The 19,019-nt window shown below is 47.9% G+C and overlaps 1 protein-coding gene across 1 annotated transcript in view; it reads left to right on the top strand.

The window, feature by feature from the left end:
• Window positions 1-887, top strand: part of CDC34 (cell division cycle 34, ubiquitin conjugating enzyme) — a 37,827-nt gene extending 36,940 nt beyond the window's left edge. Inside the window, 1 exon segment of the mRNA XM_075337882.1 lies at window positions 126-887. Coding sequence (XP_075193997.1) covers window positions 126-336 — 211 coding nt within the window. The 3' untranslated portion in view covers window positions 337-887.
• The last annotated feature ends 18,132 nt before the right edge of the window (window positions 888-19,019 follow it).

Raw genomic sequence — 19,019 nt, 5'->3', positions numbered from 1 at the left:
GATTGCCTACAAAAGTTACTTGACAATTCAGCACTGAAATGGACCTTCTGCAATACTATGGCAATGTGCCCTGTAGTCTGTCGTCACAGAAACCATTATAGGCTTATTTCTGTTTGATTTCATAGGAAGCAAGTTCTCACCACTAAGGCAGATGCAGAAAATGACGGCGTAAAGGTTCCCACCACACTGGCTGAATATTGTGTAAAAACCAAGGTTACAGCTCCAGACGAAGGATCTGACCTTTTCTACGATGACTACTATGAGGATGATGACATGGAGGATGAAGGTGACAGCTGCTATGAAGACCAGGATGATTCTGGCAATGAGGAATCTTGACGCCACCTATTGCTCCCATTCTTGCCTCGCTCCCTTAATTAAAAAGACAATGATAAATTTTCACTCTTTAGTTCTTTGACCATGTTACCAGCTGGGTCATGCAATACTAGAGAAATAGAGGAGATATTTGAGGCTTTGCTCTACTGAAATGCCAAGGATGGTCCCTGAGCACCAGTAGTGGATGGCTTAATGCTTGCAGTAAAAGCTTGTGCCACAGGATGGCAGTAGAGTGCTTTGCAAGTCCTGCTGCTACAACTCTAGACCCTTTACCTACGCTATTTCAGGCTGCAGTGCAGGGCTGAAATTAGGCTAAGAGGGTTGGTGCGAGGATTTTTTATTTGGTTGCTTTTTGTTTTCATTTTGGGTGTAGGTGGACAGTAAGAGGGTGCTTTCATTGTTGGGATTTTCTCTTATTGTCTCACACTGTATTTACTGTATAATTGGGGTGGGTTAGTGGACAGCATTATTGTGTGGTTTTGATTTTGTGGGTGGGTTTTTCTGCTCTTTTTCTGGTTTGTTTTAAGAGAATTTAATAAATAAAGAAAATTTTGTATGCGTCTCTTATGTAAATGTAAATCTGGAACACTCTTATTCTGGAACAGGTTTTACAGGTGGAGTTTACATTACAAGACCAGTATGATCATCTGTCCTTTTTCTCGGGTGGTTTAATAGACACATGGAAACTTCTTTTTTTTAAGTGTGTGCTGTAAATGATGAACATGGTTAAAGGTTTACACTGGAAAAGTACATCATTATCGAGGTTTACAATATTGTGCTGAGCAAACAGTATAAAGGCAGGCTAGTAAGCAACTGATTAGTCCTATACAGTGACTTGTAAGTCACACATCAGCCAGGGTTTAACGGCCTTGTGAACATTGCACCTCCTAGACAAAACAGAAATGATCCTGCTGGAAGAAAGGTCAGTAGTAAAGATGCTTTTACATTGTGATGTGCACTGCCTATCTGTACCTACCTGCCCATCAGCAGTGGATTAATAGCCTGCATAGTAATAAAGGCAGACTGCATAAGGCCATGTGCACATGTTGCATTTTTGCTGCTTCTTTTTCCTTGTAGGTTTTAATCAATTCTACAAGGAAAAACACATGCCAGCAAAATCTACAAGAATCCTGACTTGCTGTGCACATGTTGCTTTTTTCTCTATCGCTTCATTGGGGGACACAGGAAACCATGGGTGTATGCTGCTGGGACTAGGAGGTGACACTATGCAAATAAGAAAGTTGGCTCCTCCCACGTAGTATACACCCACTGACTGGAGCTGAGGAGATCAGTTTTTGCTTAGTGTCCGAGGAGGTTGGACACGCAGGGGCTGCTCTCAGCCCCTCAGGTTTGTATTGTTGTGTTTTATTAATGTTTTCCCTTTTGTTTTTCAGACACAGCTCATCGGGCGACGGTGTAATCGCTCACCCTGCTCTCCCCCCTAGAGACCGGTCGCACAGAAGTGGGGTCCGTCCGCCACTTCCGTTGTCCTCAGTGTCTGTCTGGCAGGACCCTACCCCCCTAACACTTTCAAGACGGTTTTGGGGGCATCCGCACAGAGGGACAGGCGGATGGTCCTTGCCCCCCTCCCCAAACTCTCTCGCTCCCGAGCCTGATTGTGGGGTAGGAGGACGAAGACCGTACCCAGGATGGAGAGGTACCCTTCCGGTCTCCCCTCGACTATGCCCGGGACGACCGTCGAGATGTCTTCGCTCGCCTTCCAGGATGGATCCAGGATCACCTCAGGACAAGCCGGGACCTCAAGATAAGTACTCTGCACTCCCCCCTCCTTCTTCCCCGTCCCGGGTTATGGGGAGGGATCCCGGTATAGAAACCCCACAGCCCCTTCTCGACTTGGGTCAGGGGGTCCTACATCTCTCTTAGAGCCCCCTCCACAGGCCCCTCTGTAGTTGGCTTCCCCTGTAGCGTATCCTCCCTGCGCTCCCCCGATCGGCCCCCCACCGTGGCGTCCTCTACCTGACGTCCCCTCCGGCGACCTACCTTAAAATTTAGCCCCCGGCTCCATTGTTGCCCGGCGTCACCTCCGGCGGCTCACTTTCAAATTTATCCCCCGGCTCCATTGCGGCCCGGCGTCCCACTTTCAAAATTTAGGCCCCGGCTCCATTGCGGCCCCCTCAGTGTCCGCGCGCCTCTCCAGGCCACGCCCCCAGCCGGAATTCTGTCCGCGCGCGGGCTTTTCAAATCTCCCGCCTCTATTTTCTCGCGCGGTCCCAGTCCTCCTCCCGGCATCTGTCGTCACTTCCTGGCGCCAATCCCCGGCGCGCGTCATTCCTGCGCCTCCACTGGACCAGGCCCTTCCCTCCTGGTAAGCGACGCTGCCGCCGCCGCCGCGAGGCCCGATACTCCCCGCCCGGGTAGGTCGTCTCTGCAGCCGCCGCAGGACCCGAGCCTCCGACCGGGTAAGCGCCGCTATCGCCGCCGCCGCGCCTCTGCCTCCACGCGGGTAAGCGCTGCTAGCGCCGCCACCAGGCCCGATCCACCGACCAGGTAAGCGCTCCTAGCGCCGCTGCGTCCTTCCCTTCCCAGACCACCGCTGCAAGTTTGCGACACAGCGCCCACCCGCAGGCAGTGTTGGCCCCAGCGCACCCTCACTAGCAGGGATTAGTCCACTGCTCCCCAGACTTCAGTGTCAGTCAGCGCTTCTTTGCAGAACTCACCCCCAGGCATCAAGCTGTCATCTCTCTCAGGGCTCATTCCTAGGGTACTGTTGTCTCTGAACATGCAAGCCCTTTCACTGTGGTGCTGTTTGTGAAGAAGCAAGTCCATTCACTGGGGTACTGGTTGTGAGGAAGCAGGCTCATTCCCTATGGTACTGTTTGTGAGGGGGCAGGCCCACTCACTGTGGTACTGTTTGTGAGGAAGCAGGCCCATTCACTGGGGTACTGGTTGTGAAGGGGCAGGCCCGTTCACTATGGTACTGCTTTGTGAAGAAGCCGTATGTCGCACAATTTTATTGTTTCCTGTTTTTGTGATGTACACTCAGACATTCTCCTCACATCTCACCTAGCACAGATGTGCTCCTGAATTCTGGGCGTTCACTGTCAGTTGGCCATTCTGTCTTCCAGGTATTATACGACTATAGCACTAATCACTGATCCTATGTGTCTAGCTGTATTATACGCCTGTGGACGTCACTACAGCATTCTAAATCTTCCCAAAGTATCGCTCTTGCGCCCGATTATCCGTCACGTTACGGATAGATTATGGCGCTCTACCCAGCAGTCAGAAACCCATATTTCGCTACGCACGTTGCTTACCCAGCGGTCCATGACATGGCCCTTTCCGTGAACGCTCCAGTGTCTCCGTGAACCTGTCAGTTTTCCAGTGTGTTCCAGGTTTACGCCCTGTGTTTCCATGTGCCTGTCCTCTATCCTACGTGTCAGTGTCTCTACGTGCTACCTGTCTGTTACAGTGCGCAGGTGCCTTTCTCTCTACACCAGTCTTCACCAGTGTGCAAGTGTCACCAGTGTGCCAGTGTTCTTTATGTACTAGTCCTCTTCGGTGTGCTAGTGTTTCCTTGTACTTGTCCACTATACAGTGGGCCAGCGTTTCTCGACGCACTGACCTACTCCTGTATGCCAGCGTTTCCCCGTACCTGTCCACTATCCAGTGTGCCAGTGTCTGCGTCTTGCCTGTGTGCTCCAATACCCAGGTGCTTTGGGGACCCTGCCCGCTATTCCGTGGGCCAGTGTTTCTACGTGCATTTGTTTACTCTGGTGTACCAGTGTTTTCCACGAGCCCTTACACTACGCAGTGTAACAAGGTTTCTAGGCGCACCTGTCTACACCACTGTAACAGTGTTGTGTGAATCCTCTCACTGTTTAGGGGGTCAGGTTTCTTCTTGCACCTGTCAGATTTAGTGTGCTATTACCTTTTCTGTCAACCTGTCCACCATCCAGATTGACCGTTCCATAGACCTGTCCACTTGCTCGTGTGCCAGTGTCTCTATATGTCGGTCCATCTTCCAGGGTGCCAGTATCCACTATCCAGTGTTTCTCTATGCACCTACCCACCATCGGGTGTGCTAGTGTTGCCAGAATGTACCCTCTATCCTGTATGCCAGTGTTTCTGTATGCACCTGTCTACTACAGCGGGACAGGATTGCTGAGCCTGCCCACTTGCCTATGGGCCAGCACTTATCAGAACCAGAAGCCGAATACAGCAACAGGCTTGAGTGCCTTGTTCAACTTTTCCGCTCATCTTTGACCGAGGCGAGTGCTCCATCCAACACTGCCCCATGAGGCGGCACGCCAGCAGCTATCACGTTCAGTGCCAGTATTCAAGATCGATGATCCTGCCCGCTATCCAATAGGCTAGCGTTTCTCCGGACCAGAAGCTGGATACTGTAACAGGTATGTGTTGCTCTGCTCACGACCCAGTGACTCGAACAGTCTACCTCACCTAGTGGGTCATGTATCTCCTTCATCTTCGACTGAGGCGAGGACTGTGGTCTCCATGGACCCCTAACGTGGTACAGCAGCAACGGTCATTAGGTTACTTCCCAGTGACCCGGGGGTTTTCTCCTACTTCAGACCACCCATTCAGGAAAACAGAAGGTAAGCCAGAATCCTCTGGCCAGTTCATTGTCTTCTCTTTCTGCAGCAGTTATTTACTCACTTTTCAGCGATCTGCATCCATCTCCTACCTCACACCATCCGTGTAACGTGATCTCGAGGTAAGGTTACACGTGACCTTCTGACTGGAGGGTCGTGTGATTCACTCCCTGCAGCAACCACGGACCCCATGACGCAGCACGGCAGCAGCAGTTCTCATCTGGTCGCTTCCCAGTGGCCCGGGACCTTCTCCTACCTTGCACCATTCATCTAAGGTAGCCACAAGGTAGGGCTTTTCTCTCTTGACCGTACGTTGGCTGCATCGCTTCTTGAAGCAGCAGTCATTTTGGTTTTCAAATGAGGTAAGCAAGGGGCAGCTCTGTCTGCTAACCAATATGTTGTCCGTTTTACTTCCTGCCACCTTCCTCAGGTGGTTCATAGTTCTTCTGGTATCTGCCTATTCTTTGGCCTAGACCAGCCTTGGCCGCCCCCTCCACTAGGGTTCCGGCCAGGTACTGTAAAGGTTTAAAACTATATATCGTTACTGACATATTCTCTCTTTCAGATAGAGATCAGATTTCCTCAGTCCCTCCACAGTCAACAGATGAAGTTAAGAACCACACACAGGATCGTCTAACCAGTATTGATTCCACGGAGGACCAGCTTCACCAAGGGACTTCTAGTATCCTGACGGCCCAGTCATTGGGCCCACTCTTCCGGACAAGTTGTAAGGTTTCATATAATTGTCTTCTGTCTACTTTCCGCAGCAGAATTCTTCAGGGAGTCCAGAATGCTCAGGCCACTGGGTGTCTCCACCCGAACACTCAACACTACAGCGAGTGGTCCCCGTCTAATCTGCCAATCTCCACTAACACCTAGACTTGACCTTCTTCAGTTTCAGGCCAAGAGGGGTCTTCATTTCCCCTGTCCCGGGTCTACCTCCTTTTCCCCCTCTCGTAGCCATTCTGGATGGCTCTTGGAGATATGCTAGATCTCTCCGAAGTCCCCGCCATACCAAATTCCGCGACCACTCGCCACCGCTTGGTCTCAGAGTTCCTGCCAGACCATTTAAGCTCCCATATTCTCTGTCATTTCTTTCCCTTTGTCGTCACTTCTGGTTGTGACGTGGTGACGCGTTTTATAATAATAGTAATAATAATAACATTTTACTCATTCTTCCGTCACTCCTCCGTTTTTTCCTTGCCACCTTCCAAGGATAGGCGTCACTCCTCTGGTCGACTAGCGCTTAGGCCGGTCACATAGTCCAACTCTTCCTTGAGTCCCCCTCGAAAGGGTTCTTCCTTCTCCCATTACAGGTCATACTTCCCAGGTCTTGGGCCCCTTTTTTCATTCGCAAGAGCCCTCCCCCATAGGGGGTTCTCCTTCCAGTAATTCACTTCAAGGGTCATCTAGTACCCGATTCCAGAGTTCGAGTTTTCCCAGTCACGCCATTGTAGATGCCCGGACTCCCTTCTCCTGTCTGTCAGGTCATAGTGGTAATTGTTTATTGGATTTCCTTGGCTCCTTAACCTTTTCCTTTTTCTCCGGACTTCACAAGTTCTCTAGACCGCTTCTATACACAGGGGATTTATCTCCCGTATCATCTTCCCGCCTGCAGGCTGTTTCGTCCACTAGGGTCAGATCACTTCCCTCAGGTGCTGTGTAATCAACAGGTCAAGTTCCCCTATGGCGGAATCCCCTTACAGTATCTCGTCTCCCCTGCACCATTTTAGGCAGTCGGTTTTCCTTTTAGTTGTCCTGTGGCAGTAAAGGGCCAAGGCTCCGTTGGCCTCCACTTACCTGGCACCTTCCTCTACCAGGTACCGTAGTTCTTCGTTCATTCTTCCTCTCTCAAACGTAGTACCATGGCCTGTCGGGTTTTTGCTCCCAGCCGACCCATTGCTGTCAGTCGCCTTAGATCCTTAGCTTTCTTAGGTACAGATCTCAGAGGATGCAGTTTCTCCCTGATCATCCTATTCCCCAGCACACACATTTTACACTAGTTCTTAGTACTCCCTAGTACTCTAACTCTTCTTCTATACTTTGGCCCCTGGCCGGGTAGGGGTTCCTTACGGGGTCTAGGACCAGGTTTCGGTCACAGAATCTTGTCTCTGCTAACCCTGTTTTCGGGTCTCTTTCTTCCCACCCTTGGGGACTGCTTTAGGACGTCCCATGGTTTCCTGTGTCCCCCAATGAAGCGATAGAGAAAAGTAGATTTTGGGTACTCACCGTAAAATCTCTTTCTCGGAGCCTTCATTGGGGGACACAACACCCGCCCTTTTCTAAGACTTCAATGGATCCGGAATGTTCTGGATTTCAAGCTTCTCCTCGTACTGCTTTTACACAAACTGATCTCCTCAGCTCCAGTCAGTGGGTGTATACTACGTGGGAGGAGCCAACTTTCTTATTTGCATAGTGTCACCTCCTAGTCCCAGCAGCATACACCCATGGTTTCCTGTGTCCCCCAATGAAGGCTCCGAGAAAGAGATTTTACGGTAAGTACCCAAAATCTACTTTTTTCTTTCATATTTCCAGAAAAAAGAGCAGTATGTAAATTCTTTCTGCGGTTTTTTTCTGCGGATATAATCCACTGCAGTGCTCAATGTCGATCACTACAGTGGATTATATCTGTCAGTGCTGCACTGACACTTTCCCTCACACACCATGCATCCGGCATGGTGTGTGATGCTCTCCGTAGCTCAGTAAGCCTGGGTCGTCATGGTAACCACCCAGGTTGCCATAGCAGCGATCGGGTCCCTGTGATCGTATTACACGGACTTGCGCACAAGGGAGAGGTAAGGCTACTTTCACATCAACGTTTTGGCAAAAAAACGCAAACCGCATATGTCCAGATCCTGTGGATTGAATGTGCAACGCATGCAACCGCAATTGTTATTTTATCGGATCCTGGATGCAGCGGGACACAAAATTTATCGGCCGGCACTGGAGTCAGCTGATCTGGAGTCGACTGAACTCCTGAACTCACAGCCCGCACACACTGCGATCGATGCAGGTTAACAGCAGTCACTGCCTGCTGCCGATCACATGTGACCATGTGCGGGCTGTGTGGTCAGGAGTTCAGATCAGCTGACTCCAGTGCCGGACGATTACTTGTTCTGTGTCCCCCTGCATTCATCGCAGCATGTGCGGGCTGTGGAATTCAGCTGAGTTTGGCCGGCACTGGAGTCAGCTGATCTGAACTCCTGACCTCATAGCCAGCAGAACAAGTAATCAGATCAGCTGACTCCAGTGTCAGCCGATTACTTGTTCTGTGTCCCGCTGCATCCATTCGCAGAGTGTGCGGGCTGTGAGGTCAGCTGAGTTCAGATCAGCGGACTCCAGTGCCAGCCGAACTTAGCTGACCTCACAGCCCGCACACACTGTGATGGATGCAGGGGTACATAGAACAAGTAATCGGCTGACACTCGAGTCAGCTGATCTGATTACTTGTTCTGCTGGCTATGAGGTCAGGAGTAGGGAGGAGTGAGCAGTAAAATGCTCAGCTACTCTATGGGCAAAGCCCATGTCAATTTTTTTTTTTTTTAAATTCTTTAAAAAAAAATTTAAAAATATAAACCCCAAACACACAACCCTAAGCCTAGGCTTAGGGGTAAAAAAAAAATGCATGGGCTCCCGCTGTATCTTTTATTGATAAGGGTAACCCAAGCAGCTACTGGCTGCTAACCCCCACTGCTTGGTGTTACCTTCACTGGCAATAAAAAATCCAAAGAAGCCTTTTTTTTTTTTTCTTTTTTTGCCCAAAAATGTGAAATTGCCTAAGCGATACTTCTTCCTGCCTCCTCAATGCTCCGATCGCAGCTTTCAGGGGGTTAAACTGCCAGGAGCGGTGCGGGCACCACTCCTGACAGTAAGAGCCGGGTCTCAGCTGTAATATCAGCCAGAGACCCAGCTGTGATCGTGGGGTACAGTGCAGGAACCCCCATGATTGCCATTTCTAAAACAAAAACAAACAAATGGAAAAATGCCAGAAAAATGCTTAAAAAAACAAACCAAAACTCACAAACACCCGATAGAACAAGCATTTTTTTTTCTGCTGTATTTTTCCTGCCAAAGCATGCGATTTTTGTGTGCATACAAATCTGCGATGTGCGCACATACCTTCATATGTGCACAGAACGATCAGTGAGGTGCATTTACACTGCAAGCTATTGTTGCGTGTGTTTGTATGAAAGTTCAGTTTACAATTGTGACGGGGTTCAGATCACCCAATCAACAGAGCGAGAGATGGCTGAAGAATTCAATAAACATTTATTCCAAGCAAATCAAATGGTCCGTAACATTATCCACAAAACAGAGGGTAAAATTGTACAGTAATGGCAAAAATGTCCCGGGGTTTAGTCACAATCCTCCAGCAGTCCTTTTCCAGGCAAATGGGGGGTTTTCACAGTCTCTCTGGCATGCTGGCCGCAACCTCAGCTTTTCACTCCCAGAGGATCAATCTTCTTCCTTCTCACTTCAAGTTCTCAAACAGACCGCCAAATCCCCCAGGTAAGCAGAGAGTTTACAGTGAGTGGATCCCAGGCCCCCTCCCCCAGACTTAGGGACAGGAACACTACAGGGTGTAATTACCTACAGACAATAAAATGTACACACAAGCAGTGCAAATAATGGACAGTGAACCAAGCTTAAATTACAAATCTGCACAACATGATACACCTCCCTCCATATCCCACCATCACAACCATGTTGCAGTCTAAACAAGCTGCTAATCACTTGAGGAACGAGCAATGAGAAAAACATTGTTCTTGGCAATGCATCGTCCTGTGTATACAGGACTTGTACTACCGAGAACTATGGTAGCATATGCACATTGAATGGTCTAGTACAGATCACTCAGTGGATGCCGTTAAATGTGGTCTGACCTTTGTATACAGGCTATTAAATGTCCACCGTTCTGTTAATGTTTACCAATCAGCAGTCTGCAAAATTGGTTTCTGTAAACCCACCTTAATAGATTGTTCAGAGCGCATAGGCTGCCCTTGTTCTTGGCAGAGCAAGTCTTGTTTACACCGGACGATGATCTTTAATACAAACTAAAGCACTTTCAGATGTCCATGTTTCAGGTACGTGTGACATCCATTTTTAACACGGATGCCACACATACCCCATGTTATTCTATGGTGTTACTCACACGGCTGTGTTTTCACACTGACCGTGTGGCCCCGCTCGAACAGACATGTCCATTTTCTGCTGGCAGCAATGGTGTCACACGGACCGCACACTGATGTGATCCATGTGACATCAGTGTGACACGTACCGGAGAAAACATGTGTCTTTGAAATAAAAGATTTTCTATATTTACCTGTATCCAGTGTTGTTTTCTTCGGCTCTGCTGTCTCCCGCTCCTGACCGCCGCTCATTATACTTACTGAATATTCACCGCACTGAGGAGCTGGAAGCTGGAGCATCGTGGGGACAATGAAAACAGCACTGGGTTCAGGTGAATATAGAAAATCTTTTTATTTTAAAGATCCGTGTTTTCTCTGGTACGTGTCACACTGATGTCACACGTATGCAAACACAGATGTCACACGTTTGACCCACCCATGACCATACCGATGCGTGTGACTTGTACCTGATTAAACACAGACGTCTGAAACCGGCCTAAGGGTATGACCACACTTTGCTTTTTACCTGCTTTTTTGCTGCTTTTTCAACGGCAGCGTTTAATGCCAAAATGGATGTGTTCTGCTTTTCAAGCTTAGTCTATGGGAATTTGGGTTTCTTGTGCGCACTATGCTGTTCAAAAAGGTGCCATATTGTGGCAGAAATTTGGGCACTTGTAGCGTTTTTGAGCTGCGTCCAAATACTGCAAGTCGCTGTATCCTGACTAAACAGCACACAAACTCATTTGAATGGTGGTATACTGATAGACAGGATCCTATCTCTTTCTCGCTCTCTTTCGCTTTCGCTCGATCTTTCTCTCTCTCTCTCTCTCTCTCTTTCTCTCTTTCTCTCCTTCTCTCTTTCTTTCTCTCTCCTTCTCTCTTTCTTTCTCTTTCTCTCTTTCTCTTTCTCTCTCTTTCTCTCTCTCTCTTTCTCTTTCTTTCTCTCTCTCTTTCTCTCTCTCTCTTTCTCTCTCTTTCTCTCTCTTTCTCTCTCTCTTTCTCTCTCTCTCTCTATATATATATATCTCGCTCTCTATATATCTCGCTCTCTATATATCTCGCTCTCTCTCTCTCGCGCTCTCTCGCGCGCTCTCTCTCGCGCGCTCTCTCCGCGCGAGCTCTCTCGCGCGCTCTCTCTATCGCGCGCGCGCGCTCTCTATCGCGCGCTCTCTCTATCGCGCGCTCTCTCTCTCGCGCTCGCGCTCTCTCAAATTCAAATTCAAATATGCTTTATTGGCAGGACCAAAATACAATTAGTGTTGCCAAAGCAGGAGAAATACAGTAAGTGGGGTGGGAGGGGATCAGGGTTATGGGGAGTTGGGGGGCACAATTTGGGCTCTGAAAGTCCATTTAGGGGCCTTATGTTCCCCTCAGCTTATGACATGTGGTGACATATTGGGCAGCGATCTCCACCATTGATTCCTCTTCCCCCAGTAGGAAGCGGAGTTTCATGTCCTCGTCCATGGATGGAAAGTCCGGGGTGTGAGTGGTAAGTTTCTGGAAGTGGGAGGCCCTCACTGCTGAGTATTTGTCGCAGTGCAGCAGGAAGTGTGCCTCGTCCTCCAGAGCCCCCTGCTGGCAGTGCTGGCACAGTCTGTTCTCCTGCGGCTTGTACGTCTGTCGGTGCCACCCTGTTTCCACCTCTAGGCTGTGGGCACTCAGTCTGTATGAGCTTAGGGTCTGCCTGTCTTTGGGGTGGCGTAACCTTTCCAGATATGGGGCCAGAGTGTAGTCCCTCTGCAGTGACCGGTAGATGGTGAGTTTCTGGGAGTTCTCTAATTCACTCTTCCAGTCGTCTATGTATTGCATCTTACGGCTCTCTGAGATCTTTTATTTGGGCTTTTGTCAGGGTGTGTTGCTGACTTTGGCTGGACTCGCTGCTGGGGTTCCTGGCTTGCTCTGGGCTCCGGCTCAGCAGGGCTTTATGATGGTAGGAGCTGCGGTTGCTGTTCTGTATGTGCGAGTGGTGCGATAGCGCCCTCTTGCGTATACTGAGCCATAAGGGGAATCAGCCCAGCTCTGCCCGAAAGGCTTTGTTTGAGGTGCTGTGATGGACTTGGAGGAGATATTTACAGAACTCCATGTGGAATACTTCAGTTGGGCTGGAATCCCACTTTGTGTGGTCTGGGTAGATCACTGGGCCCCATACCTCGCTGCCATACAGCAGTATAGGGGTGATGACGCTGTCAAATATCTTGAGCCCGACTCTCACAGGTGGTTTGAGGTGGTACAGTTGTCTTCTGATGGCGCAGAAGGTTCTGCACGCTTTTCCTTTCAGGGCTTCTGCTGCTTTCTTGAGGCTCCCGTTATTGCTTAGCTCCAGACAGAGGTAGGTATAGCTGCTGGTTTTCTCCAGCGTTGAGCCATTTAATGTGAAGCAGGGAGTGTTTATTTTATTCTGGTTCCTCTTCTGAAACACCATGACTTTGGTCTTCTTTTGGTTGATGGGAAGCGCCCATGTGGTGCTGAATGTTTCCAGTACTGCTAGGCTATCTTGGAGGCCTCTCAGTTGGGGAGAGTAGCAGGAGGTCACCTGCGTACAGCAGGATCTTCACCTCTCGGTCATGCAGACTGAGACCTGGAGTGGGGGAGGACTCTAGAGCTGCTGCTAGTCCATTTATATAGATGTTGAATAGGGTTGGGCTCAGGCTGCAGCCCTGTCTGACCCCACGGCCCTGTCGGAAGAAGGCCGTCCTCTTCCTGTTCACCTTCACACTGCACCGGTTCTCAGTGTATTAGCTCTTGATCACGTCGTAGGTTCTGCCGCCTATTCCGCTCTCCAGAAGTTTCAGGAACAGGCCTGGATGCCACACTGAGTCAAATGCCTTTTTGAAGTTCACGAAACATGCAAATATTTTCCCCTGTTTTTTGCCGTGGACGTGGGTCTTGATGAGGCTTTGCAGGGTGTAGATGTGATCGGTGGTGCGGTGGTTTGGCATGAACCCAGCTTGGCTTCTGCTGAGGATGTCACCCTGGGTGAGGAAGGTGATCCTTCTATTATGAATCCTTTTATTAATGATGCTGTTAAACAGTTTTCCCAGAATGCTGTTGACACAGATCCCTCTGTAGTTTGCTGGATCATATCGGTCTCCATTCTTGTAGATGGGCGTTATCAGACCTTGATTCCAGCTTTGAGGGAAGTAGCCGGCACTCAGGACATGGGTGAATAGTTTTGCCAGTGCTGCATGAATGTCTGGGGAACTGTATTTGATCATCTCAGGCAGGATGCCGTCACTGCCTGCGGCCTTCTTACATTTTAGCAGTTTGATTGTCTTTTATTTCCAGCACACTGATTGGTATGTCCAGAGGATTTTGAAAGTCCTTGATTGTCTCCTCCATGTCCCTCAATTTAGTCATTAGATGCTCTTGTTCTGGGGTTAGGTCTTTTTCTGGGATATTCTTGTAGAGGCCCTTGAAGTAGCTGTGCCAGATGTTGCCATTTTGAATGTTGGAGGGTGCTTTGCTTGGGATTTGTACCGATATGGCTCCATGTCTCCCAGAATGAGTTGTCCTGGAGGGAGTCTTCGAGCTGCTGCAGTTTGTGGGGGATGTGCTTTTGTTTTTTCTCCTTGAGGGTTCGCTTGTATTGCCTCTGTAGGGTGTCATGGACCGCTCTTAGCTCTTTGTTGTCAGGGTCTCTGTGTTTTTGATTTGAGGCTACCCTTAGGGAGTTGCGCAGTGCCTTGCATTCTTTGTCAAACCATTTTTGGCCTTGTTTATTTGTAGGTCTCTTGGAGTTGGTCCTTCTGAGGTCTGCTAGCTCTGCCATGGTATATAGAATGTTATTAAAGTCGTTTACTGCCAGGTTGACCCCTTGCTGGTTTGATGTATAGGATTTTGTGTGAAAGTTTACAAGCAGCTCTTTAATCTCTGTTCTGTTGGTCATGTTGGTGTATTCAATGGCTAACTGTTTGGGCCACTTGAAGGATGGTGGCAAGTTGTTGAGACAGCCCAAGTGGGACTTTTGTGTGGGTGACTTGTCCGTGGATCTCAGGTACAGCAGTGTCTGGTTGTGGTCTGACATGTGGGTGTCGGGGGTGACTATGAAGGCATTTGTTTGCTGGGTCTATGTCTGTTATGGCATAATCCACTACACTGCTGCCCATGTGGGAGTTTAGTGTAAATCTCCCTAATGAGTCACCCCTAGTGTGCCCATTCAGTATATACAGCCCCAAGCTAGGGCACAGGTTAATCAGTGTTCTGCTGCTTTAATTCACCCCTCTGTCATAGCTGTTTCTTGTTGTCTGTACTGAGTCTCTGTAGAAGGGCTCATCTCCCAGGACATATGCGTTTCCGTCAGGTGACAGGTAGTCCTTCTCTGTACCTGTCCTGGCGTTCAGGTCTCCACAGATGAGCACCTTACCTTTGGAATGGAATTGGGCAGCCTCCCTCTGAAGTTCCTCGCAGATGTCCAACTTAAAGTATGGAGATTCTGATGGAGGGATGTAGGCTGCGCAGAGGTAGATGTCCTGCTGAGAGGTGAGGATGGAGCTACTTATCCTCATCCAGATATAGCTTTCTCCTCTTTTTATTGCCTTGATATGTTCTTGAATCTCCTCCTTGTACCATATTAGTATGCCCCCTGAGCAGCGGCCCTGTTTGGTGTTCTTGTTTTTCTGGGCGGAGACAGAAAATTCCCTGTATTCCATGGGTACGAGAGATTCCTCCTCTGCCCGGGCCCATGTCTCCAGGAGGATCTGGATGTCAATGTTCTTTAGCCTTTGTTTGAAGTCTGGGTCATTTGTCTTGGACCCAAAAGCTGAGGCATTCAGTCCTTGAATGTTCCAGCTGCTGATAACTAAGGATGCCATATTTAGTTGATATACCTTATAATGAGGAAGGATATATTTTCATAGGACATAACCGGATTTAGTGGTGGGTTTGAATGGCATATTTTAGTAGTGTCCCAAGAGTTTGCTGCACAATGTGTTGAGCAATGTTCTTATTTCTGCCATGTTGCTGCCCTCTGTTGCTTTGTATTGCTATTGTGGGGCATGTGGTCTTGTGTATTTCTGCCATCTCTGTGGACTCTCCGGGGATCTCTGTGGGCTGCCATCTGTTTGGTGGGTGTCTTGCTTGTGGTCTTGGAGGTTTGTTTAGAACCATGTCCTTTAGCTCTTTTGCTAGATGGCTGACTCCTTGTTTATTGAGGTGTTTGTCGTCATAGAGGTGATGAAGCGTTATTTCAAGGTGTCTTGCCAGCTGTATGTTTGGTGCTGAGGTAATACTGGTGGCCAGCTCTGAGTTGATTTGCTGAGTTATTTGTTGGTGTATATCTTTCCTTGGAAGCAGGGCAGACAGGATTATTTTGGTTCTGGGGAATTTTTGCTGGGCTGCTATTGCGAGTTTTGATAGGTCCTTTGTGACTGTCTCTTGGTGGATATCGTTTGTGTCGGTGTGTAGTATGAGGTGTGTGGGCTCTGTGAAATATGGGTTACTGATCACTTCCTCTGCTTGTGGGATCGTTGAGCAGTGAATTTTTATAACCCAAGCCCTCGGAAACAGTCTCTGAGTGTCCAGGTATTTCCCGTCTATTATTAGGACTATATCAGGATCCAGTGTTTTATTTTGGCCATTTGTTTTCTGTGTGTTGGGTCTTTGGGTGTTGGTTGCCCTTGTTTGTTGTGATGATGGGGCTGCATTTTCATTGCTGGGGTTGATGGTAGGGGTTTCCTTTGTGTTGTTGGGTCCAGGGGTGTTGGACACCATGATTTGCTGTGCTGGTGGGCTGTATTGTTATTGCTGGGGTTATGTGTAGAGTCCGTCTGGCTGAGGTTGTCGCACGTCTGTGATATATCTGGCATCGGGGTAGTTGGTGCAGGCATTTGTTTTGGGGGAGTGCTTATTCTTTGAGGTGCCCTCTCTAGTTTTTGTTGTAGGATTGAGGATTTTAGCTGGGTTATTTCTTCTTCGAGGTATGCATTTTCTTCCTGCAGCCCTTGAAATGACCTTTGCAATTCCCACAGGTCTGTTTCACCCTTGATATCTCCCCTCTCAGTTGGTCATTTGGATTATTCTCACCTTGGCTTCTTTGAAATTCTTCTTTGAATTGACTAAACTCGCTTTCTAATTGGGACAAGCAGTCTCTGAGTATATCCCTGGGGGGTTGTGATGGTTGGGATGTAGATAGGGCTCGGGGGTGGCTGGAGATTCTGTCTGCTGTGTTCTGGTCATTTGTGGTTATGCTTCCTGTCTGCCTTAGGGTTTTCACTTGGTTTTTAATGTGCTGGAATTGTTGATGAAATTCCTCCATTTTTGGTTCCGTTCCTTGGACCATGATAGTTCCATTGCTATAAATATTTATGGAGAGATTGAAGGTCTCAGGGTCCTCCTCATCCTGTACTCTAATTTGTTTGCCCCTGCTAATGCCCCGTGTTTTGATGTTCTTGTAATGTTTGCGGAGAGTCTGGTCCCAGGCTTCATGGTGCCTTGAGTAGAATAACAGATTTGTTTTTTCCCCCTGTTCATTAAAGTCTATTAGTAGTGTCTCTGGGTTTTTCTTGATAGTGTCCATTTTTATGGCTTTCCTAGCTTCCTTGGATCTGGCATTTTCAGGGAAGGTTATCACTAATGTGTCAAGCCCCCTGCTAGCTCCAGTTGCCTTCTCCAGGTCTCCTGCATTGACTACAGTGCAATCCCCGTGTAGTTTCATTTTAAAGGTCTTTCTTTTACATTTTCTAATGCGTAATATACGATCAATTCTTATTTTAGCAGTGTACCTTACCCCTTACCTTGGGGATGCGCTGTGCTGGTAGGGTTTGATGGTGGTCTGTTTGCTGGGTTTCCAGTAGGCAATCTTGTCCTGCTTTTTCATCTTTGTATTGATTTTTCTTGTGATTTTTCTTGTCATTCCTTAAAATTCTTAAAATGTTTGTCCGGTGTGCTTAGTATTCCATCATATCTGTAGATTTCCGTATTATGTACTCCAATCTGCTCATTATAAGGTATAAACTCTGGTTGAATCAGGAGCCCATCTTACATCTCTTTCTCTCTCTTTCTCTCTTTCTCTCTCTCTTTCTCTCTTTTTCTCTTTCTCTCTTTCTCTCTCTCTTTCTCTCTTTCTTTCTGTTTCTCTTTCTCTCTTTCTTTCTCTCTCTCTCTCTCTCTCTTTCTCTCTCTCTCTTTCTCTCTCTCTTTCTCTCTTTCTTTCTCTTTCTCTTTCTCTTTCTCCTCTTTATTTCCCCAGCGGCATCTGAATTTCCAGTCTGTCACGTTCAGTTCCACTGACTCCCGATCACATGACTCCAATGCCCGCAGGATCCTGTAAAATAACACTTGCGTTTGCATGCGTTTTTCTTTAGAAAAACAGGATCCGCTTTTGCAGCAAAAAAATGTTCATAACGCATGTTAAACAACGTAGTGTGAAAGCAACCTTATTTAGCCTTATAAGCAGGAGTGGACACAGATTATGGAGGGCCCCTGTGCGAGGAATGTGTCTGCCCTTGCCTTCATACCACAATTATATTATATAAAAACTATACAAATTTACAGTATAGAGCACAGATATCAAACCTAAACAGTAATCTCAAGTTCCATGGTTAACAAAACATAACACACAGCTCATGTTAGGCCATGTGCACGTGTTTTTTTTTTTTTCAAGCATATTTCCTTGCAGATTTTAATCAATACTGCAGGAAAAAAACTCATCCCAGCAAAGTCTATGAGAATCATAACTTGCTCTGCACACGCTGCTTCTTTTATCCTTGCAGATTTTGTTGCCGAAAAAAGAAGCAGCATGTTAATTGTTTCTGCGTATTTTTTTTTTTTTCTGCATTTCTGTAATCCCCTGCAATGCTTTATCACTACAGTGGATTATAGCACAGCACTTCACCTCACACATCATACATACAGCATGGTGTGTGAGGCTCTCCGTAGCTCACTAACCTGGGGTCGTCATGGTGATGACCCAGGTTTACCATGGCAGCAATAGGGTCCCTGTGATTGCATTACAGGGACCTGATCGCTAGGGAGAGATGAGCAATTCCTCTACCTGCCTCCTGAATGCTGCAATTGCATTAATCGCAGCATTCAAGGGGTTAAACTGCCGGGAGCAGTTTGGGTACCGCTCCTGGCAGCGAGAGTCGGGTCCCAGCTGTAACATCAGCTTGAGACCCGGCGGCAGTCGTGGAGGTAAAGTGCCTAATCCCCCACTATTGCCATGACTAAAAAAAAAAAAATGAAAAAGCAGGAAAAAACACATATGAAAAAACGCACAAATTAACTAAAAGTGTTTTTTTTCAGCTGCTTTTTTCCCTGCCAAAACATGTTTTTATATGTGCAGAAAAGAATCACACAAAAAAGCAACGTGTGCACATAGCCTTACTGTAATCCCTACATGTACTATTTCCTATCAGTGTGGGCAGAGTTAGGCGGAGATTGGAGCTGGGCGCTGAGGCAGTGGAAGTGCTCTGTCCCACCCAGAGCACTTACAAACTCATTTGCATACCACTTCTAAAGTGGATTCCTCTGCAGCAGATGTGTGTGTTGTCTGATCAATTCCTTTAAAAAATGCTTGCATTATAAGGTTGCTGTGGTTTTCAAACAAATGGAGCAGTTAGGCCCCAACAGCCAAGAAAACCACTGTCTGCCTGCAGTCCTTTCATAAGGGCACTGCTTGGGTGACAATGGTTCCCTTCATCTTTCCAGGCACTTGGATGCTGTAGCAACTGACACTATTGCCTACGTGGTTAACATGTCAGCATGTTACAGGGACTCCCACTGCGGATGGTGCATGTTCAGCTCCTCGTTCTGCATCATCATTGTACCATGCATGCACAGACGTTCACACACATAATCCCAACTGTGACAAGACTAGGGTTGCACGCTGGCTTTCTGTGACACTCATCCAATCAATCTTCTATGCCACTGCTACATTACACATTTTACTTTTGTGACCGCATTCGTTTGCACCGTGCTGAGATGTAGAAAAGGAATACAGTGACTTGTTATAGCATTCACTGAAACGGTATTTGCACATGTCTTT

Source organism: Anomaloglossus baeobatrachus, chromosome 1, assembly GCF_048569485.1.
Source record: "Anomaloglossus baeobatrachus isolate aAnoBae1 chromosome 1, aAnoBae1.hap1, whole genome shotgun sequence".
In the NCBI taxonomy this organism is placed as follows: Eukaryota; Metazoa; Chordata; class Amphibia; order Anura; family Aromobatidae; genus Anomaloglossus; species Anomaloglossus baeobatrachus.
This window is presented reverse-complemented; position numbering and strand designations above follow the sequence as displayed.